Source organism: Melopsittacus undulatus, chromosome 1, assembly GCF_012275295.1.
Source record: "Melopsittacus undulatus isolate bMelUnd1 chromosome 1, bMelUnd1.mat.Z, whole genome shotgun sequence".
Classification (NCBI taxonomy): Eukaryota; Metazoa; Chordata; class Aves; order Psittaciformes; family Psittaculidae; genus Melopsittacus; species Melopsittacus undulatus.
This window is the reverse complement of record NC_047527.1, coordinates 97,696,309-97,718,903: the sequence shown is the minus strand read 5'-3', so window position 1 is coordinate 97,718,903 and position 22,595 is coordinate 97,696,309. Positions and strand designations below refer to the sequence as shown.

At 45.3% G+C, this 22,595-nt stretch overlaps 1 protein-coding gene across 5 annotated transcripts in view; it reads left to right on the top strand.

The window, feature by feature from the left end:
* The first annotated feature begins 3,518 nt into the window (after positions 1–3,518).
* Positions 3,519–22,595, top strand: part of DHX30 (DExH-box helicase 30) — a 35,888-nt gene continuing 16,811 nt past the window's right edge. The window contains exons 1-4 of one of the 5 annotated variants that reach the window (XM_034069261.1): positions 3,519–3,563; positions 7,879–7,929; positions 19,000–19,130; positions 21,436–21,546. In XM_034069261.1, coding sequence (XP_033925152.1) covers positions 7,899–7,929; positions 19,000–19,130; positions 21,436–21,546 — 273 coding nt within the window. In that variant the 5' untranslated portion in view covers positions 3,519–3,563; positions 7,879–7,898. Of the gene's footprint in view, positions 3,621–7,878; positions 7,930–11,787; positions 11,987–12,198; positions 12,451–12,865; positions 12,932–18,999; positions 19,131–21,435; positions 21,547–22,595 lie in introns of those variants that run through there. The other 4 variants (XM_034069315.1, XM_034069099.1, XM_031044564.2 and 1 more) reach the window with 4 other exon arrangements.

Genomic DNA, 22,595 nt, shown 5'->3' with positions numbered 1-22,595 from the left:
TTACAATGAGCTTCTAAAAAAGTGACATTAACATAATATTAGGCTCTTTGTCTTTAGGACTACAAGTATGACCATAGGCAGAACAGTCTGAGCAAGCCTGCAAGGAAGTTTAACATAGTGGGGTGATAAAGGTGTTAGATCTTAAAAGGTCTAAGAAGAATATCAGCCACTCAATTAATTGAATGAATATAATAAATGGGTTGTAATAAAAGACAGTAAATGAAAATCAAACAAAAAAAGGATATTCTGTCAGCATTATAAGGCTTCATTGCTTGTACTAGTTGAAAAATGAAACAGTTTTCAGCCTCAAAAAAACAAAATATTTTGTGTGTGCGTACTTGCATGTGTCGGTTTTCATACAGAATTTCCATGACTTGTTAGGAACTTCATTTAGGAAAGAGATCTACCAACCAGACATGTCTCTACCGTCATTTAAGCACAGGGATGTCTTTTTGCTAAAGCAGCACTGTCCCCTAGGTGGTGCTGACCCCTTTGGCACCTCTTCTGAGAACTTTTAAAGTTCCTACATATTTCAAATACTTTTTTTTAAATGCAGAGATACTGAGTTCTCCTGTGGAAATGAAGTGTAAAATCAGCCCTTTCCCCCATTCACTGGTATAGGCTCAAGCTGTTCAAACACGATTATCTAGCAGGTTTCCTGGTTTTTGCACTCCTTGCTGTCAGTCGTACAGCTGATGGTGAAGGCATATGGGCAGAAGAGAGGTTAATGCAGGAGTGACACTTTAGGCGATACAGGTGGGCAAAATACGTGGATTTTTAGGTGTCCAGATGAACTATGCCGAGTGGTGGATGGGGCAGGAATGCAGTGAAGAGCTGTACTGGTTGTACAGCAATTTGGTTACTAGAGGGCAACACACAGGAGACTGTTTCCTGTTAGTTTTGCTGGATGGGGTACTTTAAGTTGTGGGGTTTAGGTTGGTTTCTATTTTCAAAACAGAAATAGATTAATAGATAAAGCTTGGGAACAAAAAAAGAAAATTCAAAATGCTGCTCATGGTTTTTATCTTAATTTTACAGTTACAAGGAGGTTAAAAATAGACTTAAAACTTGTAAAAATACCATTAAAATAACTGTAAAATCTGTAAATCCTGTAAACAACTGTAAATACTAAAACGCCCGCTAAATACAGTTACAATTAGATCTAAACTCAGCCTTTGTGGCATCTCTTGGGTTACTTGGAAAAGAGAGCACAAAATAATACCACTAAAGATATTATCACCACTAGGAAGCAAGTAAAGAATTAAATGATCTTGCTTTAGATGGCTTGACATATTCTCTACAAAGTCATTGTATTAAAGCAATTTTCCATTCTAAACCCCCAGAGATGAATTGTTTTGCCCGTTACTTAACAGAAAGATGCCTTTGGAATCATTCTGAAGGCTTTTTAAGCTAAGTTGGTAATAATGGCAGAAGTTACCCCCCTTAACACTTTCTTTTATTATCCCTGTTCTTATCTGTATACACTGCAGAGGGAGGAAGGTCACTCACTAACATTTCAGCCTTCATAGTCCACAGAAATAATTTGACTTCAAAGTCCATCTTCTGACTAAGGGTGCAGCAGCTGGAGACCCCAAAGCATCAGCTAGAGACATGAATTTCCTTGATTCTTTGCCACTTTTTCCTGTCCCATATGCATTCTGCCTTACCTTGACTTTTTCTTCTGCAAGCGGACAAATTAGGGGGAAATTCCAGTTTGACAAACTCTTGCTCTGAGTTGACTTCTTTTCCATCATGTTTTGGCTCATGTCCTTTGTACAGCTGTGGCCTGCAGCCCACAGTGAGAAACAGCAAAATTCAGTAAGCTTAAATCATCCCAGGTGTCTCAGCACTTCCCTGGGAAACAAGAAACTCTTGCTGCCCTATCCCTGGCAGTGTTCAAGGCCAGGTAGGACAGGGTTTTGAGCAACCTGGTCTAGTGGAAGGTGTCCCTGCCTGTGGCAGGGAGGTGGAACTGGATGACATTTAAGGTCCATTCCTTTAACCATTCTGGGATTCTATGAAAAAAAGCTTTTAAGTAGCAAGAATGTTTTCAAAAACCATTTTAATCTCACCAAATCAGAGCTTTTACTGGGATTAGGACTTGGAAAGGTTTATTTTATAAATTCATGGATGATTAAAAAACTCACAGTGACTAGAAAGGGACAGAAAACACAAGCAAAGAACTTTGTGTGCAAATCAGCTGTTGGGTGGTAGTTGCTAAAACTTGCATCAAAACCACATTGAGTTTAGCATTCAGTTATCACACAGAACTTAAGACATTAACATTTTAAGCCTATTTTTTCCCCCATTTGCCTTGCTGTCTATGTTCACATTGCTGGTGAATCCATACTATGATGGCAAATCAGCACACCCAGACCACAGCTATTTTTCACTCATAAATAAAGCTCCCACACTGCTGACCATTAACAATGCTCACAACTGCACTCATGCAACTTCAGCACTTTGCAAAAAGCAAAGATACTTTTTACTCATGACTGTAGGGAACCCAAGTGGAGGAATCAGGCCTTGCACACTCGTCCCGTTCCAGCTTCTGATGGCAGAGAAGAGCTTAGGAAATCCTGTAAGACTTCCATGCTGTTTTATGGGTTGCCACTTATATCTTTGGGCACCTTCTAGAGTGTTTAATTAGGTGATTATTACAACCTGGGGTTTAATAACACAGGGCACAAAGGCTGCTTCTCTTTGCTTACACTAGGTTTACTCCAACGAGCAGCAGTGAAGAGCCTTCTTCTACTTTGAAGGAAGAACTGAGCCCAGTCCAGTTTCAGCCCATGGTAAGCCTGCTCTAGAACAACGAGCTCCTGCACCGGGGGAATTCAGCAGATCTAACTAACCAGTGAGTATTTAAGAATCAGGAGTAAGTTTCTACCTATAGATCCATACAGTGAGTCAGTTCCATATTTATATGGTCAAGGCTGGTGTCTGCTTAATATGCCGATGTATTAATGACGCACGTGGCTTCCCCTTAATCGGGCACCATTAAGCTCGATGGCCCACTGGTGCAAGCAGCTCCTGCTGTGGAGGTCACTCCACCTCTGACAGTGCCCCAGCGCTGCTCCCGCCAGGTCTCCCGTCGGGGAGGGCCAGACTCACGCGAGGGGCCCGATCCTGCTGCCCCACGGACACCCTCCTCTCCCCGAAGGCCTCCAGCTCCGGGAAGTGGGGGCCGGCACCGGCAGTCTGTCTCCTCCCGGCCGCGGACCGCCAGCGCCACCCTGAGGCAGAGGAGCGCCACGAACGGCCACGGCCAGTGGCGGTGAGGCCGGCGAGAGCGCAGAGGCAGCGGCCGGTGAGCCGCCGAGGGGGCCGGGCGGGACCGCGGGTTACAGCAGCCGCAGAGACCCAGCAGGCCGCGCAGCCCATTGGCGACAGTCGTTGCCCTGGGGACAGAACAGGCTCCGCCTCGCACTGGTGCTTCTCACCGGGTGGGGGGGTTCACATCCGATTTCACACTCCGGTGCGCCGGAAGCGGATCGCGGGGGCTCTTGGGAGTTGTAGTCCGAGTGGCGGCCGACCGGCGCCAGAGAGTTGGTTGTGAGGAGGTCGGTATCGGGGAGCGGAACCGGCGCTCCTCCGCCCGGGGGGACTCGGGTCGCTCGGTGCGTGGCGGAATCGCGGCTCGGAACGCGCGGTCGAGGCCCGGGAGGGACCGCGGCCTGAGGAAGGGCGGTGGGAGGAAGGGGAAGAAGGGGGAGGATGGCTCCGAGTCGGAGCCCGGGCGGGAGGCGGCGGCGGGGGGACCGGCAGGGCTAAGGCGATGGGCCGGGGGACAGCAGCGGGGCCGAGCGGCGCGGAGCCCCGGGGCGCGGTGGGGGGCGGCATCCGAGCCTCGGGCCCGGTGCCCTCCCAGGGGGGTGGGAGTCTCGGCCTGAGGGGAGCCCCGGCCAGTGGGAAGGAGCCCGACAGGGCCTGGGCCTGCGCGGCTGGGCGGCGCGGGACCGGGCGGGGCGGCCGGGGATGCTCCGCCGGTGGGGCACCGGACGTGTGAGAGGCGGGGGTGCAGGCTGTTGCCTGGTGCCGCCGCCGGGAGCCGCGGAGCGCATCCGACCGGCCGAGCTCTCGGGCGCCTCTCCTCTCGGGGCTTGGGCGAGCGGCCGGCGGGGACAGCTCTGGCTCGAGGGGTAGCGGAGCCCCTCTTCGGGAAATGGCCTGGGGAGCTGGGCTCCTGCACTTTCCCCCGCTTTCTTCGTGAGTGCCATGGAGGAGTCTTCATTCCAGCTACAGAGCTGTTCTTCGGCATGGCTCACAGCCCTTTTCTCTCCCCTTACCTTCCTGTAACATGCTTTGTTGTTACTACTGGCCCCATTTCCCCCCCCCCCCGTGGTCATTTAAAACATCACTCTGGGTCACCTGTTTAGTCCACAGCACTTGGTCTTGGGAGCAGTGTGTGCCTAAGAGCATCTAAATGCCCAGTCCTACCTCTAGCACTTAATTATTCCTTCTTCGAACTCGTCAGTAATGAAAGTCTTACAGAATCTGGATTGGTAACAAGAGGTTTCTTGCATTGCTTCTTCAGCCCAAAGAACTGAAAGTCAAGCTTTCTCCTTGTATGACCCCTAAGATAGGTGATCCTTGGGGTGAAGCACAGTTTCTCCTTTGTTCTCATGACAGAGGTACTTGGGGCTATACTTTTTTTTGTACATTGCTGGAATAATCACAGTAGGCAATGACCAGAAACTCTGTGATACTGCATCTTGATATATTTTTCTTGGGGGTGTTGTTTCTCTTCATACACACTTCTAGCTGTTTTCAAACGGATCAAGGAAATCCAGCAAAGACCTAGTTCCCAGGCCTCTGAGATTTTATCTAATAGTTTCCAGTGCTGTAATCACTGGTTCAACTCTTTGCCTTTGCAGTATGAGCATTAAATCTTATGCTAACAAACTTTTTGTGTCTCTTTTGCCATCTGGGATTCTAGTATGGTGCCAGTTGCAAGGCAGGAGGGGCTCTGGAGTTTGATGGCATCATCTTGCGTGGTTGATTATTTTTGCAGATGAACTGTTGCCTTATCTGTAAGAATCATCGTGGTCCACTTCTTCATAAATCACATATCCCATGACGTCCCACATCTCCCTCCTGTCATCAGAGCCTGACAAAATAGGCTTTCAGTCTTCCAATGTGTCCCCTGTACAATGATGTTCATGCATCCCCTTCATTTCTATGAATGGTGAAGCAGCTGCCATAGTTGGACACCTTTTATTTTTTGGTATCAGGATCTTGAGCAACAAAAACCCTGGGACTTCCACCAGGCTGCTGGCTGTGCTAAAAACTGGTTCCTAGTTTGGGATCCTCTGTGTTCAGATCCATGGGATCCGGACCTGAGTAATCTGTTGATGCTACAGCAGGGGCTGATCTCTTAATGACCTGCGTCTTAAACTGAAACATGTCTGTTCAAACTCTTCTCTCTGTGCTTTGAACATGTTCTTACTGGCTGCTGCAGCTTGAAGTACTCTAATTCCTCTCTGTGATCTATAAGAGATCCCTCACCAGTGGGATTCCATGGGCCTACCATGAATCGTTTCATGTGTTTGTGCCTCTGTTCTCTTCCCTGGGCTGTCCCTGTTCCCCCCCCACCTGACTCTTTTAGCTCACAACTGTTACTGGTTGCATGGTGAGGGTCCTGTCTCTACAGAGCATCTACAGGCACAATTATGAATAACAGTTTTGTTGGCGTCTTGCTGGTCATTGAGGGTCTTGGTTGTTAATCTTGTACACTCATCTGTGGAGGGTTTTCAATTTTTTTACTCGGTCTTGAGCTGAAAAGACCGTTTTCTTCAACTTCACGTTGCAGTTATTTTCGGAAGTGCCCTTCTCTCCATCCCAGCGCAGGTGAGATGTTCTTTGTGCTTTGCCACTGACTCACATTCTGTAAGTAAGTGTGCAGTTTATCTGCCTGAATGGTACATTGCCCCTAGAAGCTGTTGTAAACTTCCCTGCATTCTCCGCAATACACTGAGTCTGGCTGCAAGCAGCTTCCCCATTTTTTGTCATTCTTAAAAATCTGGGAGGAAGATGTGGCTGATACTTCCATGACTTAGATTTAAGAATCTGTTGCAAATTTCGTACAATCCCAGAGTGGTTTGGGTTGAAAGGGAGCTTAAAGCTGATCCATTTCCAACCCCCTGACATGGGCAAGGACACCTTCCACTAGACCAGGTTGCTTCAAGCCCCATCCAGCCTGGCCTTGAACACTGCCAGGGATGGGGCAGCCACAGCTTCTCTGGGCAACCTGTGCCAGGGCCTCACCACCCTCACAGGAAAAATCTTTGTAAGATCTTCCTAACATCTAAGTCTCCCTTCTGTCAGCTTAAAGCCATTCCCCCTTGTCATAACTTCAGAATGCTTAAGGATTTACTGTGGCTTTAAGATGGTTTGTACCTAGACTGTGAAGATCCCTACATGAAGGGAGCACCACACTGCTATGTGATCTGCTCTCTGTGCTTTCAATTTGCATTCCTCTCATGGCTTTGCTCCATGGTTGAATGCTTCAGCCTTAAGAATCTTGCTTGACTACCACAAAAGAGTATTCTAACTTTGTTCCATGCAGTGAGTTAGTCCTATGAAGGACGTTTGTCTCTGCCAGTCTTGATAATTACTACAGCATGTATGGTTTATAATTTTTAAACAAGCCAAATAACTGAATTTGTTTATTCCGTCATTGGAAAATATAAAGTGTAAACTTGTCAGCCACAGCAGGTTTGTTTTCATGTGCCTGTGGGGAGGTGACTTGCTGAACAAGGTGTCATGTCCAGAGTTCTCTTCTGAGAGTGCTACTGTTTTAGGCCTTGTTTGCTGTTGTTGAACTAAACAGTAATCTTGCCCTTGATTTCACTGAAAGTGAAAGTGAATTATTTGAAAGCATAATAATTGCAGGATATTGTGTGCACGGGAATAACCATTATGGGTAGTTAGTGTTAACTTTGTGTAAATGAGGACTCTCACCTGTGTGATCCAAGTTGCTTAGAAAATCCTTCTTACTCTCTTCCAAGAATGCCTAAAATGCATTTAATATTTGGCATGACAGATGAAAGACCCCAAATCAGAATTGATTTTTTTTGAGTGAAAGCTATCTAAAAAAGAAATTAAAATAGGAAGTTTAACATAATTTCAGCAAAGAAAATTATTAAAAATACATTTCTCCTTCTGTTTTTATTTAAAAACGGGCAATAATCACAGAATCCCAGACTGGTTTGGGCTGGAAGGGACCTTAAAGGTCATCCAGTTCCAAGCCCCTGCCATGGGCAGGGACACCTTCCACTAGACCAGGTTGCTCCAAGCCCCATTCAACCTGGCCTTGAACACTGCCAGGGATGGGGCAGCCACAGCTTCTCTGGGCAACCTGTGCCAGGGCCTCACCACCCTCGCAGGGAAGAACTTCTTCCTCACATCTCATCTCAATCTCCCCCCTGTTAGGTTAAAGCCATTTCACCTTGTCCTATTCCCACCTGCCCTTGTCAAAAGCCCCTCTCCAGCTTTCTTGTCAGCCCTTTAGGTATTGGAAGGCTGCTATAATGGCAGTGGACTACCTACTTTTGTCATTTTGATTTAGGAAGATTTCAAAAACTTTTCTCCAAATCAGTACCGCTATAGAGACAAAGCACTTCCAAAACCAACAGAGTAGTAGTTGAGACGATGCTTCCTCACTTTGGGCACAGAGCAGCCACTTTGACCAGGATAGCAAAGCATGTACCTTGTTGGGTATATAAATGGGATATAAACACTAAGGTGAAACCTGTTGAGGGCAATCAGCTTTGTGCTGAAGACAGGTACTTTCAGAGGCCCTATGCACTTGAAACATCTGAAAGAAAATACAAATTCTAATTCCGTATTTCTTCTTGCTACCTCTTGCTTCTCTAGGAATCATCATTTTCACTGTGATGGAGATGTTTTCGCTGAATTCCCTGAAAGGTAAGGACCAGAGACAATTTTCAATTCAACTCTTGTTTATTTTTTCTTTGTCTGGAGCTTTAATACTATAGCAGATTGATGAAAAAAATTCATTTGTAAGAATTACACTGGATAAATGAGAGGTTTGTCCTACAAAAGTCTTTGTCAGACTTCCAACTCAAGGCATTCGAGACAAACAGGGAAGTTAAGGTGATGGTACTTGACTGAACTAGGCATAGCCGTGATGCCTAGGATGTTGATTGTTACGTCTGAGCTGCTTTATTTCTGAGAGGAGACTGACAGTCTAAAACCAGGGCGGTGGTTGTCACTGAGGTAACCACAATTTTGCCTTGGTTAGTGTAGCACTGGAGTTAAGTGTTGCAGATGAGCTCTGTTACAGTGAGTACCACAGTATTTCAGGAAAGAACAGAATCTGGGAGGAGAGGAGAACTGTTGTGTTACCTAGTGGCTGACAATGTAGACTTGTTTGCTATTTAGTTTAAAGTAAAGGCTTTTTTCTTCCCCTTTCAATTTTACCCTCCTAAAGACACCTGCATCTCTTTGTACCAGTTCAGTAAGTGCTTTCTCTTTGATGTTTGCATACTTCAAATATCTGTGAACTGTTATGCCCTTTTTTCCCATGTCATTGCTTTGCCAACCTCTTTCTTTCCATCCTATGTCGCCTTAGGAAACCCCTCCAGTCATTGCCTGGTTTTGTTTCTTTTATAATTCTTTTCCAGACTCTGTTACTTGGCCTTAAAATAAGGAACATAGAATGAAATAAAATATCCCACCTAAGGCTGAACTGGTGGTAGATCACCGATTCCCATTGCAGGGAAGTAATGCTTCTGTGTTAGCCTTTGGGAACACAACAGTGTATCAGCCACCCTTGTAATGCTGCCATGGCAGTGAGTCACCCATATTGTGGGTTCTGTATTTAAAAGACAGAATCCCAGAAAGCCATATATGTCCAGGGTGTTAATTATGTACAGAGTAATTTTAGTTGGCGAATGAATAAAACCCCTCTCATCTTGTCAAATAGAGTGACCTGGGTTGAAGTCTGAAGGAGAGAAAAGGAGAACTCTCTGTGCGGGCTAGTGGTTTGTCATGGCCAGGCTGGGGCTGGGACTCTCAGTGCTCTAACACTTGTACTCTGAGGGAAAAGGAAGTCTGGAACATACTGTGGCTTGTTAACAAGCTTCTGTGTAGTGCTGCTACCTCTGTAGAGGCTTGGCTAGAGAAGATGAATTAACCCCAGCTCATCAAGTGAGCCTGAGCTGGCAAAGATGGGGAAGGTGGCTTGAAGTGATTATTTATATGCTGTTTAATGCTCATCTATGCAAAATAAAGATATTTGGATTATGTGGAGTCTGCAAGTTCTGGAATTTTTTAATAAACTTGAGTCAACTATTTTTTCTGTGCCTGTAAGATAATTTTTATATCTTTAACAGTGACAAACCACTAGCCCTGCTCACGACTTGCTTTCTGTGTCCCAGCACACTGGATGCCTTTCAGCATCCTCTCCTTCCCACTGACTGTGCTTCTGAGATTTTCCCCAGACACATACTTCTCTTACCTGTTTCCTTTTGTTTTGCTTTTAATCATCGTGGTCTCCAGCCATGGTTTTCATCTCCTTAGGGCTCTTGCTACCTTTTGTGTTTCTTCTCTGATGTTCACAACTTGAACCAGCTTAGTAGCTCTGATTATCTTTCTTCTTGACTGCTGGATAGCTTCTTGCCTCATCTAGATCTTGGGAAAACACTAAATAAACCAGCAGCTCTGACAAGTTAAGTTGTTTCATGGTAGATATATCTACCCAGAATGATGTATTAATGTTCACTAATACTATTTCTAGCAATCCTTCTAGTCCTTGAAGCTTTTGATTCCAAAACAACTGAAGTTTATTTCTGAAAGTAAGAGTTGGTGCTGTGTGCTATCATAAGATTTGTGTATAATTCATTTCTTAAAATTGGGTGACTTGTCTAACAAGATTTATTCCCTTTTTAGTGGACCAGTGCTCTTAAAATTTGTAATTTTTATAACTGTAGTGCCAGAATAACTTTCATGTCTTTTAAAAAAGATGTGTCTTCTGGTGCTGCTTCAAGATCTGGGGTTTTGTTTGCTTTTGGTTAAATTTAGCTAAAAATAATTACACAGATAATCCCTACCTAATTCACAGGGGTTCTAAAGTATGTTGGAAAAATGTGGATTTGGTGTTGTAAGGTTGTTTTATTTTGAGTGTTCATATGTGCTCCTTCAAAGTTGCTTTTTATATAGGGTTTTATCTGATAAGTTGCCACTTCTTGAACCTCTACTTGTGGAATACAGGGTTTGTAAAACTCAAGTGGTAAATTGTTATTTAATCCCTTTGTGGCTTCTTGAAGATTTTTCTTTCTGATTGAAAAACAATCAAATACCCCCCCAAACAACACAAAAATCCCCTTTTTTATCACAGCACTTAAACATCCATTCATTTTTGCTTTACACACAGAATATTCACCAAGTAACAAGGTATTTGACATAAAGCTGATACCTTGGTTTAAAGACACGTGCAGCTGGTAGTCCCAGGTGTATGTTGCAGCAGGAGATAATAAACTTTATACCTAAATTGCTTAGAAAAGTAATTCAGACTGTAAAAGTTAACAGTAATAAAATATCCTGTAGTGTCTGAATTTCATCCAGCACTACAGCCTGGAGAATTTTATGCCTGGGGTACAAAATATCTTGGATAGAACCAAGTAGCAGGGCAGTTGACTTGAAGTAGGGAGAAATGTGAGAAGGGATGGTGCTGCCTGCTGCCTGATTGACTTTTTAGAGTTAATCTCACACATTATTAAACAATGGGTTGCAGCAATCTTTAGCAACATACACTTGAACATGAATTACCTTGTCTGCCCATGTGTGCATTATGGTGCAGGTGGGGTGGGGTGCATGTAGAGTTTAAGATGTGAAAAGACGTCTTAATCTGAAACAACTTGCAAGTTCCAGAACAATTCCTGAATTTCCCTGTCTTGCATCCACTTGTATAAAAACGATCAGAAAGATCACTTGACCTGTAAACGAGCAAGGATTGCAATAAACACGTGCAGAAGTGGAGCTGAGGGCAACCAAACACTGTTGAAAGCATAGCAAAAATCACATGTGCGCATAGCAAAAATCACACAAATTAGGGAAGGTTAGTAATGATTCCAAAATAAAATCCGTGTTCGGAGGACTGGCCAAGTGGATTGTGTTTGCGGCATTATCACAGGTTGCAAACAACTTGTCTTGTGGTAATGTTTCTTTGAGCAAGTGTGAAGACATCCTATTTTTGGCGGGGTGGAGGGGGAAGGGGAGGGTTTGTGACCCCTACAAAACATCCACAAAACCCTTTCAAGTGACTTGCATGGCATTTGATGAATCCTTAATTTCTGAGCACACGTTTTGACTTGCTGTGTTGTTTCTACCTGATGAGCACGTGTCAGGAAGACGGACAGCTCGAGGCAGGGCTAGTGGAGCTCGATAGTGCAAGTGCAGTTGAGTTTTTAGGAGTGGAAGAAAACGTCTTTTTGCTGGTTTCAAGCCTCAGCACGCAGTGCAGCACTATCACCCGTAACTCCTGCTGCTCTTGGCCTCTGTGTGTTCCGCAGGAACACGAAAGAGGGATCTTTTTCTCGTCCTTTTCCGTTCCTCGGCTGTGTGGAGGCAGCTCCCGGGTGGCGTGAGAATACGCTGCCCGAGGGCCCTCCACCCGAGGGCTTATCACCCTCCGCGTACAATTCACGGGGCGCAGGAAAGCTCGCCGGCGCGAGGTCCTCCCCGCCGCTGGGGGTCGCTGCGGCGCGGCTGCACCTCCCCGCCGGGGCGCCCTGCCTGAGGCCTACGCCGGACACCCTCAAGATGGCAGCGCTGGGGTTGCTGCTGCAGGCGGCGGCGGCCTGCGGCTCGGCGGGGCCGCTGCGCCTCTGCCACTGCTACCGGGCTGTGCCGAGGGCGCGCGGGCTCTCCACGCGGCTGCCGGCGCCCGAGAGTTCCGGAGAGGTGAAGCAGGAGGAAGAGGCGGGCGCCGAGGAGGAGGTGGACGCCGCCATGGTGAAGGGTGAGCCGGGGGCGAGGCGGGGCTGGGGGGAGAGAGGGAGGAACAGGCGGCGCCCCCGGTGTGCGCGGCCCGGCGCTCGGGGAAGCCAAGCCGCGCCGGCCCCGCACGCAGCGGAAGGGAGGAGCGAGCCCCGCTGCCCGGTGCTGGGAGGAGGGAGCGTGAACGCGCCGTACGTCCCTCCCCCGCTCCCGCGCCTGCAGCCGGGCCGCGCAGCCCGCCGGCCTCCCGCTCCGGGCGGCTGGGCCGGGCCGCATCGGGCCGCCGGCTCACCACACCCCCTTCGCTGCTGCCTGGGAGGGGCAACCGGGGCCGCGTCGCGGGCGGGCGGCCATCGCGGGAGAGCGGCGCGGCCTTGAGCGACCCTGCCCCGGGGAAGGGGCTCCTCGCCGGGATGCGCGGCAAGGGAGAGGAGCCGGCGAGCTGTGGCGGTGTTTGCACGCACGGCTGCGCTGCTGCTGCCGCAGGTAACCGGCCGGCCGCGGGCGGGGGGCCGCGGAGGAGGCGGCCGGCTGGGGCAGCCCGGCGGGGGCAGCGCGGAGAGCTTCGTCGGGCAGCGAGGGCCGAGGTCTTTGTGGCAGCTGCGCGGGTCCGCGGCGCTCTTTGTTGGTAGGAGAGTTGGGTTTCTCCAGAGAAAAGAAAAGGGGTGCGGAGCCCTTCGGCTCAAGGTCGCCGGTTTGAAGCCGGGCCGAGTCAGCCCTGGCCTAAAGTCCTCGCTTCTTCTGATCGCCCGCTGTGGCTTGACGCGAGGGAAAAATCAGAAATGGTTCTTTGGCTAGAAATCCTGAGGGTTTGAGCACGCCCATCGAGCATCCGCTAGGAAAACTGCTCTGCCATCTCTGTGCAGCAAGTTCCGTTAGGTCAGAGCTGGAGCACGCTGCGGGTGGCTCGGAGCGTTGCTTTATCTGCGTTGCATGTACAAAGGGCTTCGGTCTGGCCTTCCACCAGGTAGGTTTGGTGCCTAAGTGGAATAAAACGCTGATCGAGATACGCACAGCTCTTGCGAGCACCAGTCCTGGTATTCGCAGCGTCCATAAACCCGGCCACCAATGATGTCTCTGTGTAAAGCTTGGAAGATTTATTTTCTCTTTCGAATGTCAGTTATTCAGCCTACAGCAGAGCTGGGTGTGAGAGGATATGGGCTTCAGGTGTTTGAAGGGTAAACATTTTCCTGCAGTTCAGAAGGAATTGTTACATTTTTTTAAGAGTATTTGAAAGTATGTTTTGCTGTCGTTTGACAGTTGTAAAAAATCAAGATTACGAAGGGTGAAGAGTGCTTCTAGTTTAGACAGACATATAGTTTTGTGCTGGAGGTTACTGCATCCAGGCTGTCACTTGAACGACTACATTTTCCTTTTTAAAGTCACTGTTTTGGTTTGAGTTTTATTTCTTAGACTGTAATCGTACATTTTGGAAACTTGGTTTCTTACATAAAACCTTTGGTCCATCTTTCTGTGTTCTCTACTTCCCACCATCCAGCATGTTTTTTTCTGTGAAAGTATTATTTTCTATCTGTAGTTTCTGAACTCTTTGTGTCTCAGTTCCATTTTCCTTTCAGCAGCTCTGCTGAGTTTTATCTTAGTTTGGAGACAGATATTCTTTAATTCTTGCATTCAAGCTGTTCAACAGAGCAAATTAACTGACTTACGAAGTAAAAGCTAAACCACCCCAAATTATTGTGTAATGAGCTGGTTCAGGTGTTCCCTGAGAAAAGCAGTAAACTGATTTTTTTTTCCTTCCTGCTTTTGTACTTCATTGCTCAATGCTTTTTCTAACATGTTTTTTCAGTGAGTACTTAGGTGCTTTTATCTTTGGGCTTTGGTTCTCTCATTATTCCAGTCTGTGTGGTGGTTTGACCATGGGAGGCTCTTCTGGTGAGAGGTTGGTGATATTAGAAGATTCGTTTCAGATGAGCAAATGAAAAGTCCTGACATAATCTGCCCTGCATATAGCTGCTACTTGAACACATACAGACTATTAAAGTTATTTAAAAATCTATTTCTGAGGGCAAGCTTTAAGCCTTCAGCTCATAAGTTGATGTCTTGTTAGCTCTCCTCAGTTGACTGCTTTTGTTATTAGCCTTGGAGGCAAACAGAAAAATCGACTCAGAACTGAGGCCAGTTTAAAAATGCTGGGGTTATGTTTGGATTAATGTCTAAGGCTTTACTATGTTGTCCTTAATGGTAGGGTTTTGGAGCAGACTCCCTGATGCGGAGAGCTCCTCTGCTGGCTCAGCCAGGTCTGTGGCGCTTCTTCCTTGTTACTGAGGCTTGTGTGATCTTGACCTCTGTTTTGCTCTAGGAAAGATTAATTCAGTTTGCTGTCTCAGTTGCAGAAGCATTGAGGGTGGACTGGAACTCTGGGTGCTGTGTGGTCTGATTCCTGTCTTGGAGAGAGTTGATCAGGGCTATGTCCAACTGAGTCCTCAGTGAATGGAGGTTGGCCATTGGTCTAACCATGGATGGAGATTGGCCAGTGGTCATTCTTGTTCTCTGATGAGCTCACTTGCTTTTGAAGAAGCCTTGTCAATTTTACCAAGTTAGAAGTTTGTTCTTGTTTAGGCAAGAACTGCATGCAGATTTTAGTGCTATGTAGCTTGAAAAGAGCCTTGGTCAGGATCCTAGATGATGGTTTAAAAGAGCCCCAGCCCCCTCAAAAGCAATAGTATTTTGGTGTACTCCAAGCGAAACTGCCAGGTGGAGCCTTCTCTCTCCCTTCTAAGACATGTCTAGGCTAATTCCTTATGAAGTGGATATTATGGGGCCACAGGGCTTTCTTATTCCCTGTGAATTTTTGATTTGTTAGGAGCATTCTTCACTGACTTGAATTTATTACTGCGGGGGCTTATATCTTGATGACTGTTGTGTTTAATAGTTTGTCCTTGCTGCTTGTTTGTTGCTTTTCCAGGGAAGAGAATTTGAGGGAAAACAGAAACTGTTTAAATCCATCTAGTGCACCTCTGGTTTCACTGAGCAAGACTCTAGGCCATACTATGTGCTGTTGTTGCACCGAACAAGTGTCTTTACTGTTTGTGGGATCTTTACTTTTTGTCAGCTCTGTTGGGGTTAATATCTACAGTTGGGAGTTTCTGTCAGTGGTGCTTGGAATTATCCCGGACTTTCACAACCAAGTTAAGCCAAAGTTAAGCTCTGAGGAACTTCAGTGAGTTAATTGTCTTCTTTGATAACCCCATTCTGAGTTGTCTGCTGTCTGAGACAGGCTTTTAATATTCCTTCATGATGTTGGAGCTGTGGTTTGGCCATCATATGTGTTTCTGGCTTGATAGGAATTGGGTATGAAAGTAAACTCTGTTTTGTTTTGGGAGTATTAGGTTCTCCTCCTTGACTCTGCAGGGCTGTGACTACCACTAAAATGATTTCTACCCAAATATCCATTCTCAGCAGTGAGAGAACTAAGGCACTCTTTGGAGGAAGATGCCAAGAAATCCAGTCTGTCAGGGAGGGAAACATTCTGCAAATCCAGTTCTGCAATTTCAGATTGTTTCTTTAAAAACTATGAGTGAGGCATGGCTTTATGCAAGATAAAATCCTTTCAGCTCTCAAATTGGGGATAAGAATGGGCTGAGAGTAATCCATCAAGCCTTGAGTTGCTGTTGATACGTCAGATGGTACTGCTGAATATGGCATTGTCAGCTGTGAAGACATTGTGTCTCTGCTGGTAATTCAGAGTCTGCTCTGCAAGCCAGAACTAGGCTTTGTTTCTTAGAGATCCTATTCCTTGCTCTAGAATGGATTAAATATTTAGTCTTCACTGAGGAGTCATCTCAGAATGTGAGAAATGGGCTCTGTTGTTAGGTAATTGCATTTTGTTTTTTGAAGGGTGTTTAAAAACAATGTGCTTATACCTCTGCCTGTTACTTATCATAGAATATCTCAGGTTATTGTTTTTGAAAGAGGAAGCAGCTAGAGGCCGAGTAATACAGGCTGGTCAGAGGGCTTTGTGTGCTGCTTTTTTTATTTTTAATTTCTCATTTATGAAGTGAGTTTAATAGTGCATTTGGGAATTGTGTTACTCCTCCCTCCATGCATCCCAGCAGTGTGGAAAGGAATAGAACTGCAGACTGTCAAAGCCTTAGTCACTTTTCCAGTTCTCCTGAGCAGGTCAAAGTCTGAATATAGTGGTACTTGCTGTGTGAGGAGGTAGGAATACTACATTTGCTGTGTAATTACAGAAAATTGGCTTGTAGTTCTTTGTTAGGTTGAGACCATTTTCATGCTCTCCTGGCCAATACATAGAAGGTAATTCATGGACAAATAGCATTCAGAAATCAGACTGCTTCCTGCCTATTCCCCTATAATTGTCCAAGGATTTTGCCTACGTATGTGTGAGAAACAGCAGCCGGTGGGTTGTTTGTATTATTCTTTATAATGGGAGATACAGTGGCTGAGCATCACGCAGAGGAGAGTGGCAGAAAGCCCATTGTGTGTCACACAGTCTTTTCAATATCAATACAGTTGAAGGGGATTGAGCAGGCAGCAGGTTTAATCTGTTCATTTTGATGCTGCCCCCAAATACCAGCTTGTCCTCTATGTACTGGTTTGAAAAGTAATGCCAACTTGAGGCGGTTCCAGCTGGGAGTGAGAATTAGCCAATTGTCAAATTACAATGCGACCTGTCTTCAAATGATACCCAGCTCCCGACAATGTTATCGCATGCCACGGAGGTTGTATTTCAGCATCTCCCTGTATATGTTAAGGAACCCAAATTCCAGTATCTGACCCATTTGGCTTCTGAAACTGGTTTCTCTGAGATTCAGGTAATTTGGAGGAAGAAGCTTCAAAACTGGGTGTCACCAGTGATTACTTTTTTCCTGAGCTTTGGATCAGCATGCTGGGTTGGGTTGGTTTTGGGTTTTTTTTGTGTGTGGTTTTTTTTCCTTGAGAGGATGATATGATCAGCAACGTGCCTTTTTTTTTTTCGCTTTTCATTACATAGCACAGTCAGACAAGGTTTGGGCCTGCAGTGGTACAGCATAACTCTTCTGCTTTCCCTGAAACACCTGTGATTTCTCATTCGGTCAGCTTTTGGGTGAGCCCTCATAATATATACTCATAACTGCAGTTTGCCTTCACTAAGCAGCCTATTGGTGGCTGTTCCATATGCCTGTGTTACTGAGCCTCTCTTTAAGTGCTTGCTTTCTTCTCCAGAGCTGGTTATTGTGTATCTTCATTACAGAAACTCCACAGTCAGAGTTTTAGGCAAAACAGGATGGCAGATCTTGGTGATGCTCTCATGAGTGTGACTCTTGGGTCATTATTCCTTGGAGTTTGTTGCTTAATCTGAAATTCCAGATTATGGTGATACCAGTGATAGTGTGTTGTTGACTTACGATGTAGCTTCCCCTGAATACCCCTAGAGAATTAGAAGCTTGTAAAAAGTAGTGCTCAAACCCATTGGTGGCCTGCAAGATCAATGAAGTTCTAACTGCCTGGGGAGCGTGTATTTTACGTGCTTGAACATAGGATGAGAGGGGCTTGGCCGTGCTTGCTGCTGGAATGGAGATCACATTCCTCTTCCCTGTTCTCTTGAACTGCTTTTGGGTACCTGCAGGACTGTGTAGTTGGCTGATTTACTTGTGAGCCCAGTAAAGACCTGAGTAATTATTTTTTCTGGTTTAGCTTTCTGTCAGATCAGGGCTGCAAATGATCTCCCAGTATGACTGGGTTTGTGCCAGAGCTGAAGCAGTGGTAGTGCCAGAGCCTGGGAGAAGTAGTATCTACCCCTCACAGCCGCAGTGAGCTGTTGGATCTGCCTGTTTCTGTAGCGTAATTACCTCTGGAATTGTTATCACATTAAACTTAATCTGATCTTGCTTTGGGCTGCTCAAATAAAGGCTCTTCCCTATAGTGCTGAGTGCAACAAGAATGCATGTGAGGGCTGTGTTAGAGCAGCTTCCTCACCAGCTAAAGCTGCTGGTGCTGGCACCAGGGAGGAGGCTGGAACATGAGGTGGGTGAGACATTGCTCTGTCTGGGGGCAGTCTGGTTATTATTGTTACTGTTGTTTTCAAATGAGTGATTTGAACTAATCCACTAATATCTCCTTCTTGCAAGTGCCATAGTCTCATCCGTCAGGTCAGGGGACCTGCGCTGGCCAGTCCTACCTGCCATCAATACCTGCTGCCTCTGACACTGCTCCTTGGCTTCCTCCTTGGGCTGGTTTATCTCCAAAGACCATTGGCAAACTTGTTTTAGGGGGTTCTCTGAGCAGTGAGTGCAAAATTGCATTCCCAGCTAACCAAGCCATCTCAATCAATTCAGGTAGAAGCCTCCAAGCGTTACTTCATGTTACACTCTAGATCCAGCCATTAGTAGAACTTGTGTGTTATTACGACCCTTGATTTAACCCCGAGGTGATACATGTAGTTCAGGAGGGGGATGCAGTTACCAAGTCTGATCAAAATAGTTACTGCACAGTTTGTTTTCAGTACCAAAGAACAGACACAGAGCTGCTTTTGCCTCCGTGAGGAGACAAAACCAACTCCTTGTTTTAATCTGGGCTTTCAATTCTGTGCTAGGATATTTGTATTCAGATTCAATATATAGTCTTTTTTTCTGTTGATACTATGTTCTTTCTTGCAGAAAAAAGTCTTTCCAGACTGTTAGGTGATTGTTAGTACCACTGAATCATGGAGTGAGTCTGTCAGTGCTGCAGTTCTAAGTACAGGATATCAATACTTTTAAAAGACAATGGGGAGAAACAGACTGTGCGTTTAGGGAGAAGAATGGCACATATGGTGTTACTGCCCATTTTGGATTTGCAGTGTCTGTCATCTTCCATTTGAAGCTCAGGAGACTTTGCACTCCTGTGTGCTGTTTTGCTGATGCCTGGAGATGTAGGTGAACCACTTAATACCTCTGCTTAGTTTTCTATCTGTAACCTCAGAGACATGAATGCTCGCAGAGCTGCAGTGAGGCAGGTGTCAGAACACGTCTTTGAACAGGACTGCACAAGAATTCTGAGACATTTAGTTCCTCTGTTGTTTTTTTCTTTTAGATTCCAGAGACTTATTAAAAGAATTTCCACAGCCTAAAAACTTGCTCAACAGCGTGATTGGACGAGCCTTGGGCATTTCTCATGCGAGGGACAAGCTGGTGTACATCCACACCAATGGGCCAAGAAAAAAGGTAAATCCTGTTGGGCTGGGATGGGTGGTGGGTAGGTGTGTGGCACATGGAGTGGGAAGTGAGCGAAGAAAGCTGCTAGTCCAAGAAGTAATTCTGTAGTAGAGAAAATTACAGAAGTGTTTTAATTCCAGTTATGTGATCTTTCAAATAAGAAATGTTCTCATGTCTTCTTGTTTCTCTTTATTTTCACATACTTTAACAGGTATATAAACGGAAGTGCTGTCCTCCTTTTGTGTATGGAAATACGGAATTTTTTTCCTTTTAAATAGCTTGCTGGAACCAGCTTTTCTCAGCAGAGGCATGTATTCTGCACTCAGATGTGTATCCAACTGCTTTAGAAAATAAAAATTTAAATGCTATACTTTAGCCCTTAGTAGGCCTGGATTTTACTGTAGACACTAATAAAACAAATGCTTAAGCCTCCAATGTTAAGTTGCAATCAGCAAAGAAGAATTTGTTTGCAGTGAAGGGAGGCTTCTAATCCTACTTAAGGGCAAAATGAAATGCAGAATCCTTTTTCTTTTTTTGTGAAGTGAAGCAGAGGAGTTCCAAGCAAACCGTTTGCCAAGTGGTTTGAGCTCTCACTGGGATGCGAGAGGCCCAGATCCAAAACTGCTATAAACTTCTGCTATAAACAGAGCAGAAGTTCTTAACCGATGGGTGCTCTCTGTTCAAGGCCTTGCCTTCTTTTATCATACCAGCTCTCCTTCTATTGCTGAGAGCACTTTCCAGCTGAAGTTTAACTGTAACATACATTCCAGGAAAAGATTCAGTTCTAATGGATTAACATTTTCCAATGGCATTCTGTCTGAAATTTCCCAGACAGTTTTTATTACCACATCCTTTTTAAGCATCCCTGCATTTTATGCAATACATAAGTAATAATTACTTTAGAGTTCCTTTTTTATTTGTGAGTTGTTTTTTCTTGCTTCTTCCTTGAGCAGTAATGCAGTTTCCTAACTTAAACTTTGGAATACCATAACCAATGCTTCATCATTTTAGGTTGCGTAATCAGTTCACGTTCTTGTTAGTGTTTAATAGATTAATGTTGAGGATAACTTCAGATTAAGAACAAAAACAACAACTAAAGAAGGAGCTCTTGTAAAAAATGAGGATTGAATCACAAAAAAAAAAACAACAAACCCAAACATAACCAAAACCCAGCAACCCAGGAAGTGTCTGGGAATGGAAGGATGGGTGAGACAACCTGGAGAAGTCTCAGTTGGAAGAGAACAAGTTTTTTTTTTCATGAGCACCAAGTAACTTGGCCTTCATGAGATAATTTTTTTTCTCATCAGATCTGTGCCTTTTCATGCCTAGCCCTTAGGCAAAGTACGCAGCAATTTCCTACAGGGAGATGAGATTCAGATGGCTGGCAGTCAGCCAGCCAACTGTAGACTGTTGAAAAGTCAGGAGCCTTTTTGCTAGCCTTATAGGTGGGGTTTTCCCAGCAGACTGAAATGCCACCTTTCATCTTTGCTGTAGAAACAGGAGAGAATTCCTTAGGCATTTCCCTCCTTTGAGCCTTGCAGAAACTCAGCTACAGCATCTGCAGGGCCAGGAGTAGAATGAGTTCTTGATCTGGAGTGTTTTGGGGTTTTTTTAAAGGACAGGGTTCAGCTCTCGGCATTCTTTGCCTCTGCAGGTTTTTCAGCTGCTCTCATCAGACTGCAATGGTGTAAGAGGAGCTCTGGTGGTACTGTTAGTTCTCTTAATAGCTTGTGTTGGGCAGCATGTACTGAAGGCTGGGTTCCCATGTGCCCGATGAGTATGGTAGCCTGTGTAACTGTGGTACAATGTGCTGCTGGTTAAAATTAGAATAAGGAAGCAGTTAGGAAGATTTGCTTGCCAGTACAATTGGAAATGTGTTGGAGGGTGAATGGTGCTTCTCAGTCATGGTCTGGTATGCTGCACTGTACATAAGAACAGCTAACTGAATCTGAATTGTTCTTGTAACAAGCTGTTGGCATTTGATTCCTCTGAGCTGCCACATTGCAGCCTGTGAAACTCCAGCCCAGAGTATGTGGCACTGTGCTGGCAGTCAGCCTGGCTTCTGGGTCTGGCCCAGCCCTGCAGCTTCTGTGTGACTGAGAGCAACTCCTGTGCCTTTTTCAGGCTCTTCTTTCTACAAGACTGGAACGGAGCTTCCCATGAAAGTGACCAAACAAGTGGTTTGTTTGAGATTTTTCATTTGTAGTTCTCTTCTTTGCCCAGAGTTCAGAGATGTTTGAAGTAGGTATGCTCCTGCTGGAGGAGAGGGATTATTCTCTACTGCCTCACTTTGCTGCTTATATTTGCTTTTCAGAAAGTCACTCTGCATATAAAGTGGCCTAAGAATGTGGAAGTGGAAGGCTATGGGACCAAGAAGATTGATGCTGAGAGGCAGGCAGCAGCTGCAGCATGTCAGCTCTTCAAGGTGAGCTTATGCTCCTCTTTATCTTGAGCAAACAGGCCTCTGAGTGTGCAGGCCTCATCCATTTTGGCAATGTGATTTCTGACTTTTCTCTCTTTTTACCTGTTCCCTTTCTTAAGGCCTCTCTCTTAATCAGGGGTAGAGGGTGAAGTCTTGAGCTCTCTGAATCCATTTGAGCTTAAAAGCCCACTTGCTTCAGCCAGGTGTGAACTCACTAAATTGAGTTCTGACCTTTGTTTGTTATGCCCTAGACCATAATCAGCTTTTATCTTAGTCTCAGCATCTGTGGCTAGTAGAGCTTCCCTCAGGTATATTTGTTGTTACCATTCACTAACTTACACTTGTGTCAGGCTACCAGTGTGTGTTTGCAAGCGCAGTACTTGGAGGCTCTTGTTTCCTCTTTATGTAAACCACAGTGTGGTGATCACATGTTCTGTTTTATGATTACTCTTTTAAAGTTATGCTAATCTGCTGATATTTTATGTCTGGAAACAGTCGATATTTGTGCACTGCCAGTATCAAGCAATTGCAGTAGAGTTATAAATGTCATGTTGAAGATAGTGTTACATGGCTGAGAATAAGATGTAGTTTTGTCTTCAGCTCTGCCACTGACTGTTGTCTCTAACCTCAGGCGAGTTGGTTTGGAGTTTCCCATTCATGTATGTAGTAAGAGCAGTGATCCTTTCCCACTAAGGAGCTTAGAAAAGAGGCTGCAGATGCTCTAACAGTAAGAGAGCTTTTTGATTTGCTTGTAAATCAAGAAAGCTACATTAAGACATAACTAGCCTTCAGAAGTTAAGAATTGCAGCATGAAACTTTCTTCAGCTGGCCCCTGTTTCTAGGCTGGTTTCTTTAATTCTGTGATTAGCAAAACCTGTTTCACTGACTGACTTCATTCCAACCTGAAGCATGGTTGATGCTCATTCACTGGAAATATATTGTTGTTTCAGCTTCACTAGTCAGTGCACAACAAAAGCATTGTTCCCTAATTTCTTTGAGAGTCTGCAGGTTTTCAAGGGAAAAAAATTCTTACCTATGTTTACACTATGTTT